At 41.9% G+C, this 25,436-nt stretch overlaps 1 protein-coding gene across 1 annotated transcript in view; it reads right to left on the reverse strand.

Annotated features, from left to right (window-relative positions):
• Nid2 (nidogen 2) overlaps positions 1 to 25,436 on the reverse strand; it is a 65,081-nt gene that overhangs the window by 29,643 nt on the left and 10,002 nt on the right. The window contains exons 3-6 of the mRNA XM_057785975.1: positions 22,496 to 22,728; positions 17,514 to 18,220; positions 6,214 to 6,363; positions 5,378 to 5,623 (exon numbers count right to left, since the gene is read on the reverse strand). Coding sequence (XP_057641958.1) covers positions 5,378 to 5,623; positions 6,214 to 6,363; positions 17,514 to 18,220; positions 22,496 to 22,728 — 1,336 coding nt within the window. The remainder of the gene's footprint in view (positions 1 to 5,377; positions 5,624 to 6,213; positions 6,364 to 17,513; positions 18,221 to 22,495; positions 22,729 to 25,436) is intronic.

A 25,436-nucleotide genomic window follows, 5' to 3' on the forward strand; every position in this document is an offset into this window, starting at 1 on the left:
TGGTTTCTGATGGAGACAGTACCTAAGGAGAGCATGCCAGCTTGTGTTCAATCCTAGCTGCAGACCTCCTGCTCTCCCAAAGTTCTCAAATCCTCCTTTAGCCAATGGCCTTTAAGATTATTACACATACTCCAATTTATTGCAATTGCCTTACAATAGGGAAGATCAAAAAAATTATGACTAACAATATTACCATTTAAGAATTTAATAATCATTTTGCTTATGCCATAGATGGTATTCTGCAAGGCTTATATGGTTTTCCTTATACATCCATTTATTTGATTTTGGAAATTAGTTTTGTTTTTAATATTACCTTGTTAAGAAAATGGTTTGATAATAGAGCCAAGAATGAGGCACTTTTAAAAATGATACAGTCTTTACAGACTAATAATGAACAGCTAGTTGGAAAATTTAACAATATGGAGAGGAATAGCATTAATTTGATAGACAAAATCCAGTCAATGTTGAAGGGTGCTGAGACATTATCTGAAAGAATTCATGCTGCTGAATTTAATCGAAATCTATAAAAAGTTCTAATAGATTAATGGATAAGGTATCTCTCCAAGAAGTTAATATGCACTCCATCAAAATTATGTCCAAAGATGAGATGTATCTTTACTGAACAAATTTCATACCTGGGAATCCTCAATAAGGGCATTAAAATGAAACACTGGCCAGGAGATTTAGACTTTACAAAAAGCAGGGGTAAAGAGATTTAAAAAGATTGAGGAAATGATCAAAACTGATGAGCAGGGACAGAAGGCACAAGGACAGGATTTAGCTTTTTTAGTATGTTCCAGACTCCAGGGTGACTTTCCCAGAGTGTTAGCTGCCTATCCAGTAATTTCATCTGAGAAACCATCTGGCACAAAGTACCCTAAGGTAGTCAAAGAATATCCATGGCAACCTACAGGTATGAGCAATCTAGAAGAAATTAAATAAGCAGTAGTATCTTATGACCCACATTCACCATTTGTTAGGAAAATGGTGAAAACGTGGGCTTCAAACAATAAGACTACCTCACATGATTGGCTTCAATTAATCTCAGCTGTCCTAGAAGACGGACCTCAGCTGCTTTGAAAGTGTTATTGGTGAAAAGAGGCGAAAATTTTAGAACAACACGGAAATGCAAAAGGATTTGAGGCTTCCCAAGATCAAATTCTTGGCGAGGGCCATTACTCTGATCCTCAGGACCAGGCTCTCTACAACAAACACACCTTGTTCCTGTGTAGCCCAGCAGCTTTTAAGGCTTGGGACAGGATTCAGGAATCAAAAAAGAGAATTAATCATATACTAGGGTTAAACAGGGCCAGAGAAAACCCTTTAGTGACTGTTTACAAAGATTAACTAAGGCTATACAAGTAGGTGTAACAGAGTCAGAAGTTAGATGAGTACTTATTAAATCTCTTGCTTTTAAAAATGCCAACTTAGAATACAGAAAGATCCTTGGGCCTTTAAAGGTCAGATCAGCATCCATAGATGAATGGATCTTGCAAACAACAAATGTTGAGACATTTGACTACAGTACTGAGGCTTGGGTAAGAGAAGTGATTTCCATTGGTATGAGGAGACACCAAGATGCCAAATGTTTTAATTGTGGTAGAATAGGACATCTGAGAAGGGATTATAGACAAGAAATTCCTAGGAATAATGTCTCCTCTGGAAATGACAAGAATAGGTGGTCTCAGCATTCTGGGATATGTAGGCGATGTGGCAAATGCTGACATTAGGCCAATAAATGTAGATCAACAAAAGACAGACAAGGCAACCCGATACCATTGGAAAACTTCTTGGGGGACCTTTCACAGGCCCCCATGTCAAACATGGTCAAGTCATTCCCAGTCACTGTGGAGAACATGTTTCACCAGAAAAATTAAAAATCCATTGCCTACTGTAAAAAAACCGTGCTGTTCTGGATGACATGGAGGATGATTCTTGTGAGTTTACCCACACTAATATAATAATATAATATAATGTAATAATAGTGAGTAACAGTGAATATTGTGAGTTACTATTTATGGACAATTTACATTGGTATAGATTCTTATATATTGATATAAGTTCAAATTATATTTGTTATATTGAATATGCTCCTATTTCTGTTTACAATATTTATAAAGTTATTTTACAAATAACTATGCAAATTTATTTTGTCAGATTGTATGCATGCATGTTTCTATCTCTGCTTAAGACATTTTACATATTGATACAATTTTAGGATTTATCATATTGCATTATATATTCCTACCTCTGATCAAGATACTTATATACTGTTTACATTTTGAGGTCATTGCCCTTATTTACTGCACAGTTATTTAGATTGTTTAATATTCTAATATGAAGTCTTGGTCTTTAAGTTATATAGGTATTAAGTATTATAGGTCAATAGTCATTCATGTTTGTCATACTTATAGTCAGACTAATTAGATTCTTTAGATACATAGAGATTGTACTCTGAATAAATACGTGACCTTCAACCACTTCAAAGACCTGTAGAACATGGTATTTAAATAACTTAGGGTTCTGTTGACATCAGACATGATTGCTCCTGGCAGCACCAATCTATTCCCGAGAGAATGTTGAGCACTAAGGACACTTCACTTGGAGCTTGTTTTCTTCTTGGCAAAACTGGCCTTTGGGTAAAGAATTGCCCCTACCTCAACCACTGATAAAATACATGGTATCTGAACAGAACAAGCAGGATATAGGAAAAAAGACTGCTAACCCTTGCTAAGACAAGGTCAGATGGTTATGAAAAGTTTCCTGCTTCGGAAAAAGAGTCTGTCAGTTACTCTAGGCCTTAGCCAAAGTTGGTTGCTTCAACATTGCAAATGAGACTTTGGGTGATTGCCCAGGTAGCCAGTTGTCTGTTATCTACTACACATCTTGGAAGCTACTTGATTGCACTTCCTGCCTACTCAAGAAATATTATTATCTTCCTTCTCAGGCTTTTGATAGGTTTGAAGATTAGATAGTCTTAGTTACCTTCTTCTTATGATCTAGCCAAGCCATTTCTAATACAAGACTCAAACTCCTTAGGATAGAATGATTATTAAAACATTTAGCATATATTCCTTGCTTAATATTGTTTATGTTGGTTGTAATTCTATTTTTTATACTTGATATCATATCTGTTCTTAGTGTACATAGTTGGAACTCTCTTGTTGAGACAAAAGGGGGAGGTGATGGGGAACCTTTAAGAGGATGGACCTAGTTGGGGCATTGATGGAGAAGGGTCATCTGTCTATTTGTTACTTTCATTGGTTAATAAAGAAACTGCCTTGGATTTCTGATAAGGCAGGATTTAGGTGGGTGGAGTAGACAAAACAGAATGCTGGGAAGAAGAGAAGTGAGTGAGACACAATGAAGCTCTGGCCCAAGATGGACGTAGGTTAAAATCTTCCCGGTAAGCCACCACCTCATGGTGCTACACAGATTATTAGAAATGGGTTAAGCAAGTTACGAGAGTTAGCCAAGAAGAGGCTAGATATAATGGCCCAGGCAGTGTTTAAAAGAATACAGTTTCTGTGTAATTATTTCTGGTGCAAAGCTAACCATGCAGGAGCTGGGTGGGACGAAAAGCAGGCCTGCTCACCTCCTCACTACAAATGGCGCCCACAGGGCATGACTTAGGGTACCAAAAATCACGATCTCACCCAGCTTAGCCTGTTCTTCCCACGCTCCACAGCTTGATGTTGTACCCCCACTCCTGTTCCATGAGTTTTCCCTTTTAATAAAGAAAAACCTTAGAATACTCCGTTCAGAGTTAGCTTGTGATTATTTGGCTTGTGTTTACCCCCATTTGACACTTTCAGCATCACTCAAAGAGTTTCAATTGCCCCTGCCCTGTTTTCTTTATGGGAGTCTAGATTTTGTAAGAGATAATGCAGGACTTTCTTTCTCAGCTTGCCAGGTTAGCAAATCCCACATAAACCAAGATACTCAGTAAATTTAAAATTCAGATAAATCACGAATACTTTGGTCACATATATCCTATGTAATATAATATGGGCATGCTTATATTTTAAAACTTTTTTCCAAAATTCAAGTTTAACTTTGCATACTATATTTTAGCTACTTTTGACACATGATTTCATTTAAGTCTTGAGAAAAGGAGACCTACTATATATCCTTTAAATGGCAGCTGAGCCATGTAGCAAGAGGTGGGGAAAGAACTTGTCTCACAGTACCGGCCTTTGTGTGCAAGAAAGGAGATGTGTGTTGCTAGCAGGTACATGAGAAGCCACCCCTCACCCACGCTCCCTGCCGACATCTACTGAGGACTCATCGGCAAGTCACAGCTTCACCCTGGCCCTCTACGGTCTCACAGCCACTTAACTGATCTGTGTGCAGTTAAGTCTGAGCAGTAGCAATCTCCCAGAGCCTTTAAACTCTTCTACTCATGACTTTTACCAAGACCTCCTTACTCTGCCTGGATATATAGGTGTAAGATATGGACACATTTACAGATAACAGTCCATAAAGAAATGTATTTTAAAGCAATGCTTTGGTATTCATATAAATTTACCACTTTTTAAAAGTGAAAGAAAGCTTGCATTTTACTGAGATGGCCTTGCTTGTTTTATTCATTTTATATTTATTTATTTAGCTCGTTATTTTATACAAAGAATTATCTCTTAGCTGAAGATTTCACACCGCAGGAGAATGAGTATCTTCAGTCTTTTCAGAGTCAACAGGCTTTGACTTTGGAATCATTGATGCTGAAAATGTCACAGAATGGTAGAAGTACGTTTAGGGACACCTCAGCAATTGTTGGAAAGTGCACCCTAATCCTTACAACCTACAAATCAGTGAACAATTTTCAAGAATCGAAAGTCTGAAACTCAGACAACAGATTTTTTTTTTTTAAATCTAACATATTAGCAGAGAATGATCCAAAGCTACATTAACTTGATACCTACTTGCTAAGGCATGACAGTAGAGGACAAGAAAACGCTACCAGCCACTAAAGCAGCGTGTTTCTGTAGAGCAGAAAGCTTTGTATGTACAGCAGGAACGCTGCAATTCAAAACCTCCAATGGACTGGAGTCTGAGCACAGGCGTCCCAGGCAACCTTTTACAAACTGTGTGCATTGTGTGCTCAGAGCCAAGGCTGCTTTGGAGTCACACCACAGGTACGTGCTGTCAGAAACACCTGTATTCATTGTGGGTTTATACATTTTTTTATTGAGCAACCAGAAACCTTTTTAGCAAGTTCCACATTCAGTTACATGGCCTTCTCTGTAGCCATGACTCAACTTAAAAAGCTATGATCTATGTATGTCAAGGGTGTGCAGGAAGAGTTAGGAAAAGATCTGTAGGTGTTCCTCAGGTACCACTTCTGAATTCTCATTTGCCAAATTTGAGCTCTACTCACCTGTGAGGCTGAAGCCATTCTCAGAGCCCGGCTTCTCCAAAGCAAAGAGCCAGCCAAACAGGCCTCCGATTGGGATGACAGGGAGAAGGGCCTGGGCGGCCAGTTGTGGGATGTGGCTGATAGCAGTGTAGGCTCTGCCATCATTGCCCACGATGTAAGCATGGAGATCCACATCAGTGAAGTGCACAGGAGTGTGACCCACTCGGAGGTGGCCACTCACTTTCCCATTGACTCGGTGAGGTACTCCTGAAAGGCAAAGAGAATCTTCTCAGTTTTTTCCCGCATCAAGATCAGGACAGGTGTACACAGATAAAAGAACTCCCCTGACTACATCTAATGGTTATTTTTTGGAAAAATCACTTTAATATTATTATTATCATTATTGATGTTAGTTTTCTTGAAATAAGATCTCTATGGATGCTCACTATGAAATCCAGGCTAGCCTTCAACTTTCGACCCTCCTGCATCAGCCTCCCTCCCGAGTGTTAGGATTATGGGCATGTACCGCCATATCTAGCTTAACAAGAACCTTTGATGAAGCTCTAACCAATCAACTACTCACTTAATAACCCAGCCTGTCTGTAGTATCTCCTATCCTCCTTCTTTTCCCTCCCCTGTAGCTCTACAGAGTTAGGAATGGGCAAGTGGAATCATTTCTAGTTAATTCTCAAATTGAGAATAAATAAGTAAATAAATATTTGATATTTAGGCATCCAATCATTAGCGCTATGATTCACATAGTACAGATATAAGGATTACCCATCACAGCCCACACGGTAACTAGAAACAGGCAAGTGGTGACGCTATTCACACAGCAGCCCCTGTTTGTCAATCACCTTCTGGCAAACAGTGCTTCCCATTTCCATAAAACCTGGACTGGCAGTAGCAGCAGAAGCCAGTGGCATAGTCGGTGCAGAAGGCATGCTGGGAGCACTGGCCATGACTGTGTTCACAGGTTTCCCTGTTGGCACTATTATACGTGAAGACTGCAAAATTAAACAAACAAGCATTAGAATGGCCAAAGGATTTCAGTATTGTCACCACTAAACTGCATCAGACACCACATCTGCTCTGCAAAGTCAGCTTGGACTGTAATAAACAAATAGGATTTGATGCTGAGGGTACAGGAATAACATGCAGCCTGGGGGATTAACTTGCTTTATATTTTCTGGCAAGAAGCTCAGGTCATCGCTGCCAACTGGGTCTGATTACAACATGGGTGAGCTTGGCTGAGAGCAGTCATGAAGGCAAAACATTCTTGCAGATTAGAGTGTGCTTTATGAAATCACCATTTGGTTAGTAAAAGAAAATGACCAAACACTAGCAATTTTGTATGATTTGACTTAAGAGTAATGATCTTCAGGGAGCTAAGATCCAGGGTCTACCGCTTAAGGAACCCGAACGTAAAGGATGCACACACACTTGCCTTCACATGCGGAAGGGTTGCGGGGGAAAGAGAGAACAAGGAACAGGGTTAAGGAGCTTTTGTCCTTTCGAACACAAGTATGATTTCCATGCACCAGAAACAACGTAGGCTACAGCCATAGATGCTCTACAAAGCCACAGTAAACCAGAGGAAGCTTGATGTTCCAAGGATTGTTGTCCAAACTTCCCACATACTCTACCTATTACAGAGAGATATTTGTGTAAGAGAGATAAGGGAAGGAGGGAGGAACATAAGAAAGAGAGGAGCCTGGAGCCAATGTCATCATGTCATTGTTTATAAAAGAAATGGTCAAAGTATGTCTTGAAATTGAGGCACAGGTTTTTTTTCTTGGTTTTTTTGAGACAGGGTTTCAATGTAGCTATCAAGCCTGTCCTGGAACTAGCTCTTGTAGACCAGACAGGGATCCTCCTGCCTCTGCCTTCTGAGTGCTGGGATTTAAGGCGTGCACCACCACCGCCCGGCTTGATAAATTCTTTTTACCAGGATGCTGAGCAATGCACCAATTCTAAGTATGGCCACCAGGAGGCAGGGTGGCTGGCTATGCATGCTCTACCTCCCAGCCACCAGAGTCAGAAGGCTAGAGAGAGATACCAAGAGATTTTGGATAAAGCAGGAAGGGCAAAAAGTTCTAGTGCATTCTAGCCACTGGTGCTGTAAGTACCAGTTCTGGCTACTCATAGGAAAAAGCAGACTGTGGTGGCCTTCCAGGAATAAGTCTGAAAATAAGGAATGGGTGGAAGGAATCAAAAATTTAATATTTACTTAGAGTATTCCAGGTGAGAATAAAAAACCAAGACAATGAAAAGATCTAGCTCCCCGTGTATAACAATGTAACCGGCACAACCACTTACATCAGCAAACACAAGGACAAGAGAGATAAAATTTAAGCTGGCTTGATATAGACTAGACACTCTTTCGCCAGCTTTAACATTAACCCTCCATCTGCACCAGATCCCTGGGTAGCGAGTACCATTTTCATCTGTTTTCCAGAGAAAGAAATGGAAACAAAGAGGACTAAGATGACTCACCTGAAGTCACAAGGCCTGTGAGCAGCTGGGACAGAACTCTGAAGGTCCTTACTACCCCCCAGTGGTACCCAACTAAGGCTAAGGGTGCGATTGGATGCTTGCAGCATGTTGAAAAAAACACACAGGTAAGAAGAGGTGAAAGGGACTGGAGATGGCTCAGCAGTGAGGAATAGTAAGGACCGGAGTTCAGTTCCCAGCATTCAGCATGGGTGACAACATAGTCACCAGTAACTCCAGCCACACAGGATCTGATGCCCACTTCTGGACTCTTTGGGCATCTACACCCACGTGCACATTCCCAAGCCCAGACAGTTACTGAGAAATACTGAGAGTAGCACAAGCATTCCTTTTGCAGTTAAAGCATCCTTGAGAAGTTGCAAGTTGAGGGGGTCATCGGGTCAGAACACCTTAGTTTGATGGAGGAGTTACTTTCATTTAATAAAGAAACTGCCTTGGCCCATTTATAGGCCAGCCCTTAGGTGGGTGGAGTAAACAGACAGAATGCTGGGAGAAAGAAGCCAAGTCAGGGAGTCGCCATGATTCTCCCACTCCAGACAGACGCAGGTTAAGATCTTTCCTGGTAAGCCAGCTCGTGGTACTACACAGAATATTAGAAATGGGTTAGATCAATATGTAAGAGCTAGCCAATAAGAGGCTGGAACTAATGGGCCAGGCAGTGATTAAAAGAATACAGTTTCCGTGTAATTATTTGGGGCATAAGCTAGCCATGCGGGCGGCCGGGTGCCGGGGACGCAGCCCCGCTACTCCTATTACAACAGAGTGGCACCCAACGTGCTAATGAACTCCACGTAAAACCTGAGAGGGCTTGAAAAGGAGAGAGAGAGAGAATTTAAGACAGCTTTTTGCTGTTTGTGGGTTGCGTGCGGCAAAGAAATTGTCAGCAACAGGAAAAAACTGGCTGTTTTAAAATGCCGGCTTTCTGGGCTGTGCCGCCATCGCGATCTCTGTCTGGCTCCTGCTGGAGACAGAGCTTTTGAATGGAGCATTTGGAGTAAAGTGCTACGGCTTGCTTGATGGCAATGTGGACTGCTGTGTGCCTGGAACTGTGTGTGGCTCAGGGGCACCAAATGGCTCTGAGGCAGGAGGGCTCAGCTCCACCATGCTGAACTGTGCTGGTCTCAGGCAGGAACTACCATAATTACCATAATAACAGCGCAGTTAAGGTTTGGACTGAGCAGGACACAGGCGATACCGTATTATCTGTACATGGTGCAACTTAAGTTTTTAAGAAGTGCTTAACATTTTAAGAAATGCTCCTGGATAGTAAAAAAATTACAGATTCACAATAGAACTGATTCAGACACTGTTGGATGAATATACATAGGCTTGAGAGAGAGAAAAAAATATATATAAAGAATAAAGTTAATGTCTTAAAAAAAAGGGTAAAGTCTTTAAAGAGACAGAGTACAGATAGTTATAGATTAAAAGAAATAAAGAAAATAAGCCACGTAAAAATGGAAAATTCACAGAGAGTCTGGATTCTTTGTATTATTGTGTTTTCTTTAAAATTTTTGACTGTAAAGAGCTAAGTGCAGAGAGACATTTCATTATATGGGCTGCCAAGCTAAACCAGAATGGATATAAGGGTATTATGATTTCAGAATATGGGTCTAAGGATATGATGCTTTGGAGAGGGTCTTCTTTTGTTTTCACAGAGGATAAGACTCTGTGGATTGCGTCTATCCCAATATGGTATGATAGACCACGCCCTCCTGAAAGGTTGTTGTGAACACCTTCAGAAAATTACTTCACTCAACTGCCGACTGAGATGACCCTGACACACAGGTTACACCATGAAAGATCTGAATACAGCGCCCCCATTCAGCAGGAAGCAGTTTGGAGAGAAAAACTGCGCCCATGTTCCCAAATATGGTTTATAAATGTTCTTTTACATTTAAAGGGGGATATGATATAGATATGAATAATTTGCTTTGGTGTGGATTTGAAGGTCAATTTTGTTATATGTATATGCGTATTTCTAATCTTGATTAAGGTATTGTGACTGTATAGTTCATTTAAAAATGTAATGTATATAGGTTGTTAATGGATAATCATCGATAATTGTCAAGCTTTTAGTCATGTTAGTTAGATTTTCTAGATGTGCATAGATATATTTCAGCTAGATAGGCATTCTTCATATCTTTCAAAGACTGCAGAATATGGCATTTAATGTTTTAATAACTTAGGGCTTTTCATGATAATGAGACACGTCTGCTCCTGGCAGCACCAATCTACTTCTAGAGGAAGATGGGCACCGAAGAGGCTCCTTATGGAGTTTGATAGCCATTTGGGCATGAAACTGCTCTTGCCTGGACTGTTGCATAAACTGGACACAGAGAACCCGCAGAGAGAGAACTGCTGAACTTGCCTAAAGGTGAGATGGTTTTTCGGGGTTCCTGACTCCTAAAAGAGTCTGTGAGACATTCTGCAGGACACAGCAAAAAGTGACTGAACTGTCTTTGGAATTTCCTGCTTGATGAAAATGTCTGCTGGATACTATGGGCCTGAAGGTTGAAGATGGATGCCCCAACAGTACAAAAGAACTTTGGGTGACTGTCCAGGCAGTGAGATGTCTCTGTCATTTCTAGAGTTTTGGATCTCTTGTTTGCTTAGGTAATATTATATCCTTCTGGAGTCTTTGATGGAGTTGAAGAATGGATAGTTATAGTTTTCCTTAGTTATGATAAGTGATATAATAGATATAAATATTGTAACTGTAATTCTTGCTTGATAACCATTTTGTTATATGTAATTTTACTATGTTAAAGTTAAAGTCTTTCTTTTTTGTTTAAACAAAAAAAGGGGAAATGATGGAGGAGTTACTTTCATTTAATAAAGAAACTGCCTTGGCCCATTTATAGGCCAGCCCTTAGGTGGGTGGAGTAAACAGACAGAATGCTGGGAGAAAGAAGCCGAGTCAGGGAGTCGCCATGATTCTCCCACTCCAGACAGACGCAGGTTAAGATCTTTCCTGGTAAGCCAGCTCGTGGTACTACACAGAATATTAGAAATGGGTTAGATCAATATGTAAGAGCTAGCCAATAAGAGGCTGGAACTAATGGGCCAGGCAGTGATTAAAAGAATACAGTTTCCGTGTAATTATTTGGGGCATAAGCTAGCCATGCGGGCGGCCGGGTGCCGGGGACGCAGCCCCGCAGCTCATATTACAACATTAGTTAAAGGGAAAAGTTGGTGAGGAGCTGAAGAATGGAGTCAGTGACTTGTCTGAGAAATTACAGCTTTATAAAAATGGAAAATTAGGCATAACAACTTCTTTGACAAGAAAAAAACTGTTTTTGCATAACTTTCTTTTTAATAGCAACAAAATTCACTGCAGGGGAAAAAGGGGAAGAATGGATTGTGACAAGATAGCATGGCCCCTATGTAGAAAACTACGTATTGTTATCAGTGGTTTAGGAGTGAGGAGTGTGTGTGTGGGGGGGGGGGGTTGGGACATGGATCCCAGGGCCTCGTGTATACACTGAGCATGAAATTTCTCACTAAGTTACGCCCCTACCTCAACAAAAATCAGGGCAAGTAAAAAGATGTTAGTGTAACTCGAGTGTGTCAAAGAGCAAAGTTTCCCCCGCTCAAGCTGGTGCACATGTAAAGAAGTGTGCTCCTGAGTCAGCACAGGTGGTACTTTGGAAGGTCACAAGCTGGGTCATCTTCAGTCCCTCTGGGAGACCACAGGCAAGCGCCATCTGCACTCCTTCACCTAAGAATTCTCCAAGATGTGCAGCAATGTAAGCATACTGCGGAGCCATTTTCAGCTATGACCGATCAAAAGAAAACCAGTTTCCACTTATGGTTTGGCTTGCAAATTAAGTAAGCAATAGATGGGTTTGTGCTGTATCCCTGCTGTTTGTTATTTTGTGAAGACTTACAGCCCCAGTCGTTCTAAGCCTCATCAGGAAATGAAAAGTGAGGATGAAGAGGTAACTAGAGATGGGAGAGCTAGGTTAACTTAACTAAAACACTAGGTGTGATCACAGCGTGAGTCACAGCGCCTGCTGAGTAACTCACAGGAGACTACATGCAAGAGGGTTGTTTTAATATTCACTTATGTATTAGAAAGGGTTAGAGTGTGTGCGGCGGACAGAGGACAAACCATGGGAATCAGCTCTCTCTTTCTACCACATGGGTCCCAGGGGTCAAACTCAGGTCATCAGGCATGGTGTCCATGTCTCAGGTCCCAGACAAGGGTTCTAAAGTTAAGTGGAAACCAGAATAGGCAAAAGCTTCCTTATAAAATCTATGAGAAGATTAAAACCATAACTACAATGGGTCAAGTACTTATTGGTAAGCTAACCTGAGACTCTCCTCAGATTTTTATGAAAATTTGTTTTTTGAGAATGGAACTTGAACCAATCACATACACCCTTTTCAGTCACATGGCAACCCCAAACTCAGGAAGATGTACTTCACTGATACCCTCTTCCACATCCACACGCACTTGAACACTTAACACCTAAAATGGAAATGTGTTGGTGATAGCAAACATCTCACACAATTTTCTTCCTTTCTTTTATCCACCAGTTAAATAAGTATTTACTAAACGCCCTCCCTGAGCCATGAATCCAGAAGTCAAGCAAACAGCTGCTTTGGAGCTTATATTCTCCTGGGCAGCAGCCAATAAACAAATATGGCTGACTTCAGTGAGCTGGGACCTTGGTAGTAAAAGGTGCTAAGGAAGAGCAGGAGAAAGAAGTGATCTAGGAGACTCTGATCTAGGAGACGCCGGAGGCAGAACCAACAGGGTCCTGCTGATGAATGTGAGGTGCAAGAAAGGGGAGAGAGCACAACATGGGTCAGTGTGGGAAACCAGGAGCCAGATGACTGGCAGCTTTGACAGCTGTGAAGGGTTGCTTGGGGAAACCCATCTCCACCCTGACAGCATTGGCCACCCTCAGCATGGCACCATCTACCCCTTACAGCGAGGGTTAGTACATTAGAAACACTGAGGTAATTGTTAAAAAGACGAATTCTGAGGCCCACCTTAAACCCACCAATTCCTTCCCAACTCTCCATGGGAATGAATTGCCAGGAATCTATGCTTCAGCCTCCACCAACTACAGATGATCAAAACGCTATGCTGCTGAAGCTGGGTGGGCAGTGGGCAGAGGCTGCCAGGTTTAAATAATATCCATTTGTCATAGACTTGCCATCTGAGGTTGGATAACGGCAAAGGCAGCTTAGTGTTAGGGATTTTTAAGTCTCACTTTTCCCCCCACTTAACTAAAACAACAACAATAATAAAAAAAACCCTTTCTCATGTCCTTTAACAGAAAAAAAATGGGGTGAGGATATAAGAAAATGAAGCAAGGACGCTGCCAGAGCACTTGAGTCTTATCCTAATTGGGAGTTTTAAACAAAAATAGAAATTTCTCCTCTTTACTTGTTCCAATCCATCTTTCAATTTGTGTGTGTGTTTTTTTTTCCCCCAGAAAGGTTTAAGCACTTGTCTTCAGTCCTTGGCTTGCCTGCCCTCCTTACAGAGGGCAGCCTCGGGAGAGGAGGCCCCACAGTGGACATCATAGAGGACACAGGGTTTCTCGAGCCTGTCCCAAAGCAGCTGGGCACACTTGTACCTTTAAAAACACCTTAAGAACCAGAATCAACGTTTTCACTTCAGAACAGATCTCTTCCCCCCAGATTTTCTCACCCCCAGAATGACAGACCATTCAGGAACAGCATACCCTCTTTTGCAGCAGTAGTGGCAAGCACTCCCTTCTGGTCTCCATGTCATTAAGTATATACAGAGTGTATGACAATGTCGGTGGCAAACTGCCTCTAATACTTCGTTGTGACTGCTGACATCAGCTCAGCTATCAGGACACTAATAGGCTCCCTCTCACCTTCTGGACAAGGGACAGGATCCATCAAGGAATCTCTACACACAGGTGTTCTCAGAGGTATGGGAGCCTCTACTCACAGACTGTCTTGGCAACCTGGAGGGTAGCCATGAGTGTGAGGCTTTGGGGCCTGGCGAGCTGGGTTGAGTTTACAGACTGCTAGAATTTCTTCAAGAATGAACCTCCAGTGAGCAGTACGCTTTAGTAACCCACCCTGAAGGTCAGAAAGAGAGAGGAACTTGGGCTTTTCCAGGATGACTGACTTCCAAACAGAAAGAACAGGACCCGTGCGTGGGGCAGAACACACAAGGCATCTGGAGCCTAGGTGCTCTCCCTTCTAGTTCATATTGTTACCTGAGATCATACCCAGGTTCTTTTTTTTTTTTTTTTTTTTTTTTTTTTTGACAGGAACTGAAGCAGGGACCACGGGGAAGCAATTCTTTATTTATTTATTATGTATACAATATTCTGTCTGCGTGTATGCCTGCAGGCCAGAAGAGGGCGCCAGACCTCTTTACAGATGGTTGTGAGCCACCATGTGGTTGCTGGGAATTGAACTCAGGACCTTTGGAAGAGCATTGCCTGCTCTTAACCACTGAGCCATCTCTCCAGCCCCCATACCCAGGTTCTTACAGAAGAACCTCAACAGATTCAAGAGCACTAAAACCCCTTACCTGCCTCATTGCCTGCTCCTCACAGTAGAGGCAGTCGGATCTCTATTAGCTGAAGCTTCATTGACAAATCTTATCTCACTTCATCCCCAGCTCCATTTCCACTTCTGTACCCATCTTTCCAGAATGTTCTCAAAATCCCACCTTCTCTTGCCTCAGACTCAGATCCCCACAACCTACTCCAAGCATGCCCTCCTTCAGGAAGGCTTCCCTGAGTGCAGCCACAAACACAGATGTAACCCCTCCATGGAATCCCTGACACTGCTGCAATGTCTGTCTTGTACTCACAGAGACAGCACCTATTTCCAGTCTTCAAAACGAGAAGGCTGACACCAACTCGCTCCAGTCGACCCTGAGCATCAACCAAGACAATGCAATCTAAAGTCTCTTCTTAGGGCAGCAGCAAGCACAATGCATCTCAAGCAATCTTCCCCCATGGTTCCCACACAGAGTAAAGCATATGGGCGCTTGGGTAATTTCTTGGCATGACAACAAACTACTGTTAAATACAAGTCACCTCAGAGAAGAATGCTTACACACTCCCTGTATTGCTGGCTCTATGAGCTATGAAATCAAAGAAGCAAAAGATACAAGGCCAGAACCTGAGTGTGCTTGATGCAGACGTAAAAATTTGAAAAGAATCTAGAATTCTGAATTTAAAAAAGTAGTCTATAGGTGGCCAAGCATATCAGTTCACAACAGCATCCCAGACCTAACGAGACAAAGGCAGGTGGATATCTGTGAGTTTAAGGCCAGGCTGGTCGATGATGTACAAGTTCCAAGCAACCTGGGGTTACAGAGTGAGACCCTATCTCATAAGTAAACAAAGACAGTCAGCCAGGTAGACAGACAGATAAGAAGGTAGGTAGACAGATATATTGATAATCTATAGGACTGGGGAAATGGTTTAATCAGGAAAGTATTTGCCTTGTAAACATTAGGACCCAAGGTTAATTTCCAGAACCCCTGTTACAAAAACAAAACAGAGAGGCAGTTCCCTAGGACTTCCTGGCCACCAGTCTAGATGATGTGTCAAATTCTAGGCCAGCAAGTGCCAGTGTTGATGCACTGCTGAGAATGACACACATTCAAGGTTGTCCTCCATCCTCGGCACACTTGCAAACATATGCCTTGTGCACACATGTGTGTCCTATTGAAAGAAACACTAAACAGAAAGATTTTTGGGGCCTTTAACAAAATCCTAATTTCCTGATTTAAATACTTCTAATTAGACATTCTTCCCCTGAATGCATATTCCATAAATGTTCTGTCATTTAAGATGTCAATAGTTGGCTACATTTGGCAGCTGGTAAACAGCACAGTTCATGCCCCTCCTGGGTTATGCCACTGCCTCAGTTCCCAACAGCCAGTTCCTTTTCAGTCCCTTCTGAAGAGCCACGGCCAACCTTTGACACTGTGACTCACTGTTATCTACAAAGTTCTCATTTTGAGAACCACAACTGAGTTACAAAAGAAGAGAAATCTCATAATGTTTTCAGTTTTGTGTTGGGCCATATCCACATCCACCTCGAGCAGGCGACTGCACACAGACCGGCTTTTCAGTAATTTTGGGCCAGGAGAACCAGCCCCCAACAAAAGGCCACTCAGAAACACATCTGTCCAACAAAATCCCTTTGAGAAAACCTTTGATTCATTCATATCTGTAAGTCTCTTTAGGCAGAAAGAAGTAACACAGAAACTTTTGGAGACTGTTAGAAGGATCTTTAAATTCTACAACCTTCAAAAAAATCTGTTTTTGGATTTACAGAAGTCTATAAATCAGAAAAGTCAGAAATCATCTGACTCCATCATGGAGAAGGGAATCAGGGCTAAAAGCTTTTAAATAAGTCCTTTTTTCTGTTTTCCATCCTGTTGTCCATTCTTCACCTGTCCTCCATCCTACTTCCGATGTCTTAAATCCTCAAAAATTAATGGCAGCCACTATTTTCTTTAAAGAACTAATGTAGGCACTGAGAACTTCATATATATTTACATCAATTTCTGGCAATTTATCTACAAGAAATCAGAGGCTTAGGGGTGAAATAAGTTGCCTCAATATAGCCAAGATTCAAAAATAACATCGGTTCTCTTCCACTAACTATCACTTAATGCTCTGTTAGACACAAAGTGGTTTTCTTTCTTCATGAAATATTTCTCCAAACAAATTCCTGAAAAAAAAAATATCATAGCAGCACCCAGAGGGTCCTCTTTGTTAGGTTAGGATGTTTTTGTCAAAACATTGGTGGAACAACAGAAAAGGTGAAACATAATGGAGAGGCTGTCACCTCTGACCCTTTCCTCCTGGCAAAGATCAGTGAAAAGGCCATGGAACAAGAGGGATGAGCCCACTGCCGGTTTCCCAGTTCATCAGTGTGGGTGAAGTGCTGTCCCCTCTGGGCATTTCCCACCTCCCTCCAGCTCTGGCCAGTGAGTCATGCAATGAGAATAGGGTTCAGGGAGGCAAAGGCCACAGCCGAAGGGGCCAGAACCAGAAAAAGAAAAAAACCCAAAAAACAAAACAGCAGACACAGGTGTCTACCATGTCCTCCCCATGGGCTCTTCAGCATGTTTGTCTCAGCCTGCACAACTCAACACAGTCAAGGCCAAATGGCCTGGTCCTCCACCCTTTATCGTCTATTAAGCCTCCAAATGGCTCACCTTCCCTGAACTTGCAAACTAAAATGTTTCATTACACTTGGGAGGATAGCTGGCACAGCGGCCCAGTTCTTTCCCCACTCCATGAGGCTTAATTTTTAGAACACATTATTAATGGTCAGGAGACTCCAAGAAGAACTCTCCTGCCAAGATTTACTTGGCAGAGGGAATTTATCTCCTTAAACACAAGGAGAAAAAAAAATTAGTTCCATCTTTTTGCTAAATTTTTCACCTATTCACTTAAGAGAAAAACCACAACTCTATTTTAGTTTTGTTTTGGAAAAGGTCTCACTCTATAATCCAGGGTGGCCTAGAATTCTCTATATAGCTCAGGCTGGCCCTCAGTCTCAGCCTCCCCTGTGCTGGGATTACCATATGTGAGTGACCACATCGAGCTTGACAATTCTACATTTTTTTTTTAACGAAAACTTCAAATATTTGGTTTTCCAATGCACTTACCCTGATCATTAGAACCAAGCCGGTCCTCCACTCCTACCACATACCTCCCTCCAAGGGTAGGCACATGACCAGACACTGGGTAATCTGGAAGGACTTCTCCTTCCAGAGGAGGGACAGGAACATCCGGCCCTGCATCGGGGTAGGGCTGACTGCTTTTGTTCCCAAGATCTTCCTTGCCTGGAGTCAGGAAAGCTGCATCTGCCTTCAGAGGAGCTAGGGTTCTGGTACCCATATGATCCAAAAGCTTCACTGGGTCCTTGAAATCCAGGACCTCTACCTCTCCCACAGATGCTCCCTGTTTGGTCTGAAGGTCCAAGGAAGCTGATTCTGTTTCCCAATAGGGTGACCAGTCACCACGGCGTGGCAAAGGAGAAGCCTGACCAGGATCTGGAGACAAGGTCCCACTCTTGACAGGGCCTGGATCAGTCTTTGAACTGAATGATACATCAATTCTGCTGTGGCCATCCAAAGCCTTCCCCGGTTCAACTGGTGGGTATTCAATGTCCTCTTCATTCTCATCGTAGTAATCAAAATTGTCCTCAGAATAGCTCTTCAGGGCTGCAGCTTGGCTGAAGGAGTGCTCCAGAGAAGCTGAAGAGTGGGCTGCAGAAAGGTCGCCTTCAGCTGTTGCTGGCCTGACACTGTCCAGGGGAACCCTGCTGCCGACATGAAAAGCCCATGCTCCAGGAATCCCCAGGTTACTTAGTCTAAGAACAAAGGAAAGAGCTGATTGTGACATGTCCACTCACTCACCCTCCTTCACAGTTCATTTTGAAACCAAGACTATAAAGACAAAAGTGAGATTTTCCCTAATGTATGTCAAACAGGAACCAGCTTTTTGTTTCATTGATTCCACCCACTGAGACAGTGGGTCTGATCTATTGGGAGCTCACCAAGGCCAGCTGGACTGTGACTGAAAAAGCATGGGATAAAACCAGACTCTCTGAACATGGCGGACAATGAGAGCTGATGAGAGGCCAAGGACAATGGCACGGGGTTTCGATCCTACTTCATGTTCTGGCTTTGTGGGAGCCTAGACAGTTTGGATGTTCACCTTCCTAGACCTGGATGGAGTGGGGAGGACCTTGGACTTTCCACAGGGCAGGGAACCCTGACTGCTCTTGGGGCTGGAGAGGAAGGAGAAGAGGAGTGGAGGGAGGGGGAGAGGGGCGGGAGGAGGGGGAGGGAAATGGGAGGCGGGGAGGAGGCAGAAATTTTTTTTTTCAATAAAAAAATAAATTAATTAAAAAAATAATAATAAAAAAGAAAATTAAAAATTCACTAAATTGCACAAGAGATCTTTGTCCTTTTGGACAGGTATTCATCACTCTAATCTAGATTTCTACAGCAGTAATGTTTGGTACAGTTTGAGGCTCTTTTTATTTCTGTGTCTTTTCATCTCATGCCCAAGTGCACATGTGTTGTTACTGCTGTACTGATTGTTTATTGCCAGCTTGATGCAAACCTAGCCATATCTGAGAAGAGGAAACTTCGATTAAGGAATCCCCTCAATCACACTGGCATGTAGGAAAGTCTGCGGGACATTTTCTTGGTTAATGACTGATGGGGTAATCACTGTGGGAGGTACCACCCTAGGGTACCAACTTGAGCTATATATAGCAGGCTGAACAAGATATGGGAACCAAGCCAATGGTGATGTTTTTCCATAGGTTCTGCTTCAGTTCCTGTCTCGCTCCAGGTTCTTGTCCTGCCTGAGTTCCTGTGTTGGCTTCTATCAACGCACTGTGACCCAGGATATACAAGCCAAATAAACTCATTCCCCCACAGGTTGCTTTTGGTCATGATTTTATCACAGCAACAGAGAGCCTACTGAGCCACTGTGGTACTGAAGATCAAACAAGGGCTTTATGTCCACCAGGCGAGTGTTCTAACAACAGACTTCCCTCCTGCCCTCACTCAGAATGTTTAGAGAAATCAGTGTTGTAAATAAACAACACCAAAGAAGACTGAAATCCGGGCTCATAAAATAGCTCAGTGGGGAAACCTGCTTGTCAACAAAAGCTGAGAGCTATACCGAGATTCCACAAGGTGAAAGGGCAGCAAAAACTCCCACAATCTGCTCTCCAACACAGATACTCCCCCAAGCCCCCCCCAGCACACAGTAAGTGTAATTTTAAAAACTGAAAACCATCAGTAAGAGAAATCACTAGAGCTGGAGTTCACCCCCCAAGGTGTTGCAACTGGGAAGCCTCTCGAATTTGGGAATGGACAGCTATAAAAGCTTCAAGGAGTAGAAATTACAAATTATGGAAGAGTAAAGCTAAATAAATGCCTTTTAATGAGACATAAGTCAACATCTTGCAGTTTACCCCAGTGCCTGATGGGAAACTAAACAATTAGTTATCCTACACTTTGAGGTTGTTTGGAATGCTTCCTGATGGAATTTGTCTCCTAGAAAGAAAACTGGATTGTAAATGGGATGACTGCACTTTCCTGCCTCAGTTCTTGGGAAGAACACATTAGAAAACCCACATTAAAGGCCCAGCACAGGCCCTGAGGGCAACACTTAATAACTACCCTCTCTTCCCTTCTTAAATGCAGATAGCTAGATATTCAAAGGAGCACTGAAAACATGAATAATGTATGACCTTCGTTTGAGGAGGAGATTCTAGGACAAGGATCTTCTCTTTGGAGATTCACAGTAGAGTGTTCAGAGAGAACCAGGATTGTGCTTGGGAACTACAAATGGTGTCCCCACAGTATTGGGCATATATGATACAATGTTTAAACCCACACAATGATAATATAGATGAAGTCTGGAGTAAGGAGGCCTAGAAGATAGTGTCAAACATGGAAATACTGAAGAGGAGGCAAACCCCATTCTGGAAGAGCAGGTAGCATTGCTGTCACTCAAAGAGGTGATAGGCAATTCTGACACTGATTTCATGTTATTCTGTTGTTTGCATTTTGTTTCATTTTTATTAAGCATGAAGTACACCAAACCTATCAGTAATTCTGGTCACATCTCACTCTGCTCTTCTCTGGCAACTCTGGTTATTTCTGGAAAGTATCAAAGAAAGGAATGAAATATCAGGAGTGGGTCCATGTGCATGCATGGGTATGACACCCATGTGTGAGGGCCTTTATAGCTCTGCTAGGGAAACACAACTGCTTTTCCTCATAGGCTCTTTGTACACACAGACACATGTGCGCACATACACTCTCTCACACACATGCATCTGCTTCCTGTGGCCATGCAGATGCCAACTCTCTTTCCAGGATTCTGTGATTCCTGTCCCTCTTTCCCAGGTTTCATTGGTGTGTAGGGCCTGTGCCTTAAAAATCGTACTAATGCACATAGCTTTGTAGAAAGTTCCAAGGCCCTCCCTACTATATCTAGGCTGAGCAAGGTATCCATCCAAAGAGAATAGACTCCCAAAAAGCCATTACATGCAGTAAGGACAAACCCTGGTGCCACTGCCAGTGGCCCTGCAGTCTGCCGCAGCCATGATTACGCTCTCTGAGGACTGGAAGGGAGTGGAGTGGAAGGGTGTGTGAAGGGAATGGGAGGAGGGAGTGGGAACTTGAATTGGTATTTTTTTTTTTTTTTAAAAAATCTAGCTGGGCAGTGGTGGCGCACGCCTTTAATCCCAGCACTCGGGAGGCAGAGGCAGGTGGATCTCTGGGAGTTCGAGGCCAGCCTGGTCTACAAGAGCTAGTTCCAGGACAGGCTCCAAAGCTACAGAGAAACCCTGTCTTGAAAAACCAAAAAAAAAAAAAAAAAAAAAAAAAATCTAATAAATTAAGAAAAAAGAAAAAAAAATCATAGTAATGTGCTCTACCCTCCTTCCAAGGGCTGTACACACAACCTTGGGAGTGGGCTCCTGGTTAGGAGATGAAAAGAGAGGGCAAATGGCATGTAGCTAAGTTTGTTCTAGAGTCTAGACTATACAGCAGGTGAGGGGACCTGCACATGCCCCTCATGGGTCACAAAAGGACACAGAGGCTCTGTATAAAATTTAATCCATATTTCAGTGCTACAGATCTGGGCTTGACTATAGTTTGGCCATTATACTCTGACACAGGCACCTTACTAAATTTCCGTGAGGTGATTCAAAAATTGAGAAAATAGCTTTACTTACTGCCTATAAGTCAAGTGAGATTTAATTAAGATAACATCTGCAAATGTTTTGTCACAATGCTTAGCAGATAATAAGTGACCAATAAATTTCTGCTGAGTTCTCTCCAGTTCTCTCTAGTTGCTAAGAACAAGAGATACATGCACAAGAATAAGGTTTTCCTATAAGTGAGGATTCAGTGTGACTGAGAAGCAGCTAAGGGAGACAATGAAATAGCTACTGTGGGCTAAGCCAGTGTTTCAGAAAGCAAAGACCAAAAGAGCCCACCTGGAGTCAATAAATTTATTTGAGCACTAATTGGACAGACAAATGCAAAATGGCCTAGTGCTCTGCTAACAGAATAAGCCATTGGGAAGAGTAAGATGCAGGCTTGCTTCTGGCAATGCTGTGAGCAAACCTATCACCATGATTTTGGGCAATGAAGTCAGAGGAGAAATCCTGAGATTTCCAAAAGCCCCATTCACTCTTCCCGCAAATTATATTACTCATAATTTAATCTTCAACAATACTTATTTGAAACACCAAATCACGATGCTTCCTCCTGAGTAATAATTAACCTGGAAAGCCTCCGCTGAGACAGTTATTACTAAATATTTTTATGTGGCTCCAAGAATAATGTTTTTCCTAGCAAGCACCAGTGGTTCTGCAAGCACATACATAATCGCTGCTGGTTCTGGTTCATATGCCTAACAGCACAGGAAAATAAAGAATATCTTGGAGAGCCTGAAGCTCCAGGGTCAAGCTTAGCATCTGGATTTGACCCAATGCCTTTTGTAGAAGCCACCAAGCTCGTTATTAAATGATCTCTGGCCGATTGCGATTGTGTACCTTCTAAATGTCCTTCCGATGGAATAGCACAGGCACACACTCCACATAACTTACTGGTAGAGATTTTTCACAGACTGCTCAGTGTTCGTCAGGCTGAAATATGGCACTTCTCTCTTCAGGTCATCGGCCTCCCCTCGGCAGAAGCCCACCCTAGCGGGAAGCTGCAACTGGACATTGTAGGACTCTTTGGGGCGGGTTCCAAAGAACTGAAGGCCATTGGCAGGGTAGAGAAAGAGAGCGTAGGTATCAGATCCATCAGATGCCAGAACTGCCTGGAAAGTGTTCAGCTGTGGACAAACAGGAATTTCAAACATCCTTAAACAAACAAACAAAAGAAGAAAACAGAATGTAGTCGAGATGCCAGAGTCCAAAATCCTTTTTAGGATTTCCACCTACTGGTTTAAAACACATTCTCTTTTAGAATTTTCTCTCCAAACTACAAATATTAATTTTTCAGCTATACATGTTGCTATTCTAAACCTCTTCTACCGATTTAGATCAACAGTTGAATTATTCACAAGTAAAACATGGGTTAAGAAACTCCAGGGTTGTAGGGAAGAAGAGGGGGATAAGGAAGGGAAAATTAACACTAGGGATGCTTGAAAAAGCCACAGGGAACCCCACTTGTCAAAACATACACACAGCAAAAGTTTAAAGGGAATTACTTTACATGGGGGTAATGCTCCTCCCATCAGCCACAAGTTGTCAAATAAAAAGCCCAGTGAAGGCTGGGCAGTGGTGGGGAATGCCTTTAACCCCAGTGATGTGTGATTCCCATTTGTATGCTGTGAATATGATTGGTTAATTAATAAAGAAAATGTGGCAATATATAGATTAATAGAAATGAGTTAAATTAATATGTAATAGTTAGCCAATAAGAAGCTAAAGCTAATGGGCCAAGCAGTGATTTAATGAATACAGTTTCTCTGTGATTATTTTGAGGCTAAGCAGCCAGGAACCAACAAGCAGCCTCCCTGCTGCTACAAATTGGTGCCCACATGACCAACTGAAATCCACTTAAAACCTGAGAGAGGTTGGGAAGAAATTCTAGGGAAACAAAACAAAACAAAACAAAAAAAAAAAGAGTTAAGCAGGCTTTAATGTTGCAGCTCCTTTAAGAGAAGTTTTCCTGACTTAGTGTTAGCAGGAAAAAAAAAAAAAAACAAAAAAACGTGCCATTTTGAAATGCTGACTTCCTGGGCCATGCTGCCAGTGCGACCTCTAGCTCTTTCAGGAGACCGAATATTTGGATGGGGCTTGTGAGAAGCCTGCTGTGGCTTGCTTGATGGCAATGTAGACTGAGTGTGCGCCTGGAAGTGGGGCCGTATGTGTGGCTCTTGTAAGCAGCAAGCAGCTCCACCATGTTGGAAGGGTCAAGGCAAGCAGGCAGTACCACATAAATCCTAGCAATGTCACAATTAGATTCTTAAGTGCTTAGCATCTTAAGAAGTGCTTCTGTTCAGAAAATAATTACAGATATGCTCCGGGCGGTGGTGGCGCACGTCTTTAATCCCAGCACTCAGGAGGCAGAGGCAGGCGGATCTCTGTGAGTTCGAGGCCAGCCTGGTCTACAAGAGCTAGTTCCAGGACAGGAACCAAAAAGCTATGGAGAAACCCTGTCTCAAAAAAATCAAAATAATAATAATAATAATAATAATAATAAAATAATTACAGATATGCAATAAAGACAGATTCAGATAAAAAAAAGTTCTCTAAATGGATCACAGTGTTGGATAAATGTCCATAGGCTTGGGGGAGAGAAGAAAAAGAGTATAGAAAGTTATAAAAGGAAGTAAACGGTTTATAAAAAATAAAACACAGTCTTTAAAGAGACAGTAAATATTAAAATGTAATAGAATAAAAAACAAAAAGCTATGTTAAGATGGAAAATACACAGAGTCTAGATTATTATATTATTGTGTTTTCTTTGAATTTTCTGATTGTGAAGGAGCTAAGTACAGAAAGACATTTCATTGTATGGGTCACCTTGAATACCCCTCAAAAAATTGCTTCATCCAATAAACAGCAGGAAGCAGTTTGGAGAGAAAAACTACACCCATATTCTCAAATATTGTTTATAAATGTTTTACATTTAAAGGGAGATATGCTTTAGAGATTTGCATTTGTATGGATATTGCTCTATTATACAAATTTAAGGTCAATTTTGTTATATGTATATTTCGGCTCTTGATTAAGGTATTTTGTGCAACTCATTTAAACATGTAATGTATAATTAAGAAATATAGGTTAATAGATAATCAACTATAATAGTCAAATGTGTAGTCATATTAGGTTTTCTAGATATATAGAGATACATTTCAGTTAGATAGGTATTCTTCAAATCTTTCAGAGACCTTCAGAATATGGCATTTAAAATGTTTAAGAACTTAGGACTTTTCAGGGCAATGAGACACATCTGCTCTTGGCAGCACCAATTACTTCAAGAGGATTATGGGTATTGAAGAGTCTCCTTATCGAGTTGATTAGCATTTGGGCAAGAAACTGCTTTCCTGAACTGCTTGATGAACTAACTGGACATACAGGATCCACAGAGAAATGACTTCTGAACCTGCCTAAAGGTGAGACCATCCTTCAGGGTTCCTGCTTCATGAAAGAGTCTGCCAGACATTCTGTAGGATACAGAAGAAAGTGACTGACAAACTGCCAATATAGGCGGTCCTGTCTTTGAAATTTCCTGCTTCATGGAAAAGTCTGCCAGATATTATGGGTTTGTAGACTGGAGATGGATGCTCCAATGGTACAGAAGAACTTTGGGTGACTGTCCAGGCAGTGACAAGTCTGTCAATTCTAGAGTTTTAGAAGTTGCTTACAATGCACTTACTGTTTACTTAGGTAATAGTATATCCTTCTGAGTTTTTGATGGAGTTGAAGAATAGATATAGTTGTAGTTTCCCTTAGATATGATAAAAGATAAAGTAGGTATAAATATTATAACTGTAATTCTTGCTTGATACTTGTCTTGTTATATGTAATT

The sequence above is a fragment of the Chionomys nivalis genome, chromosome 12 (assembly GCF_950005125.1).
Source record: "Chionomys nivalis chromosome 12, mChiNiv1.1, whole genome shotgun sequence".
NCBI classification, from domain to species: Eukaryota; Metazoa; Chordata; class Mammalia; order Rodentia; family Cricetidae; genus Chionomys; species Chionomys nivalis.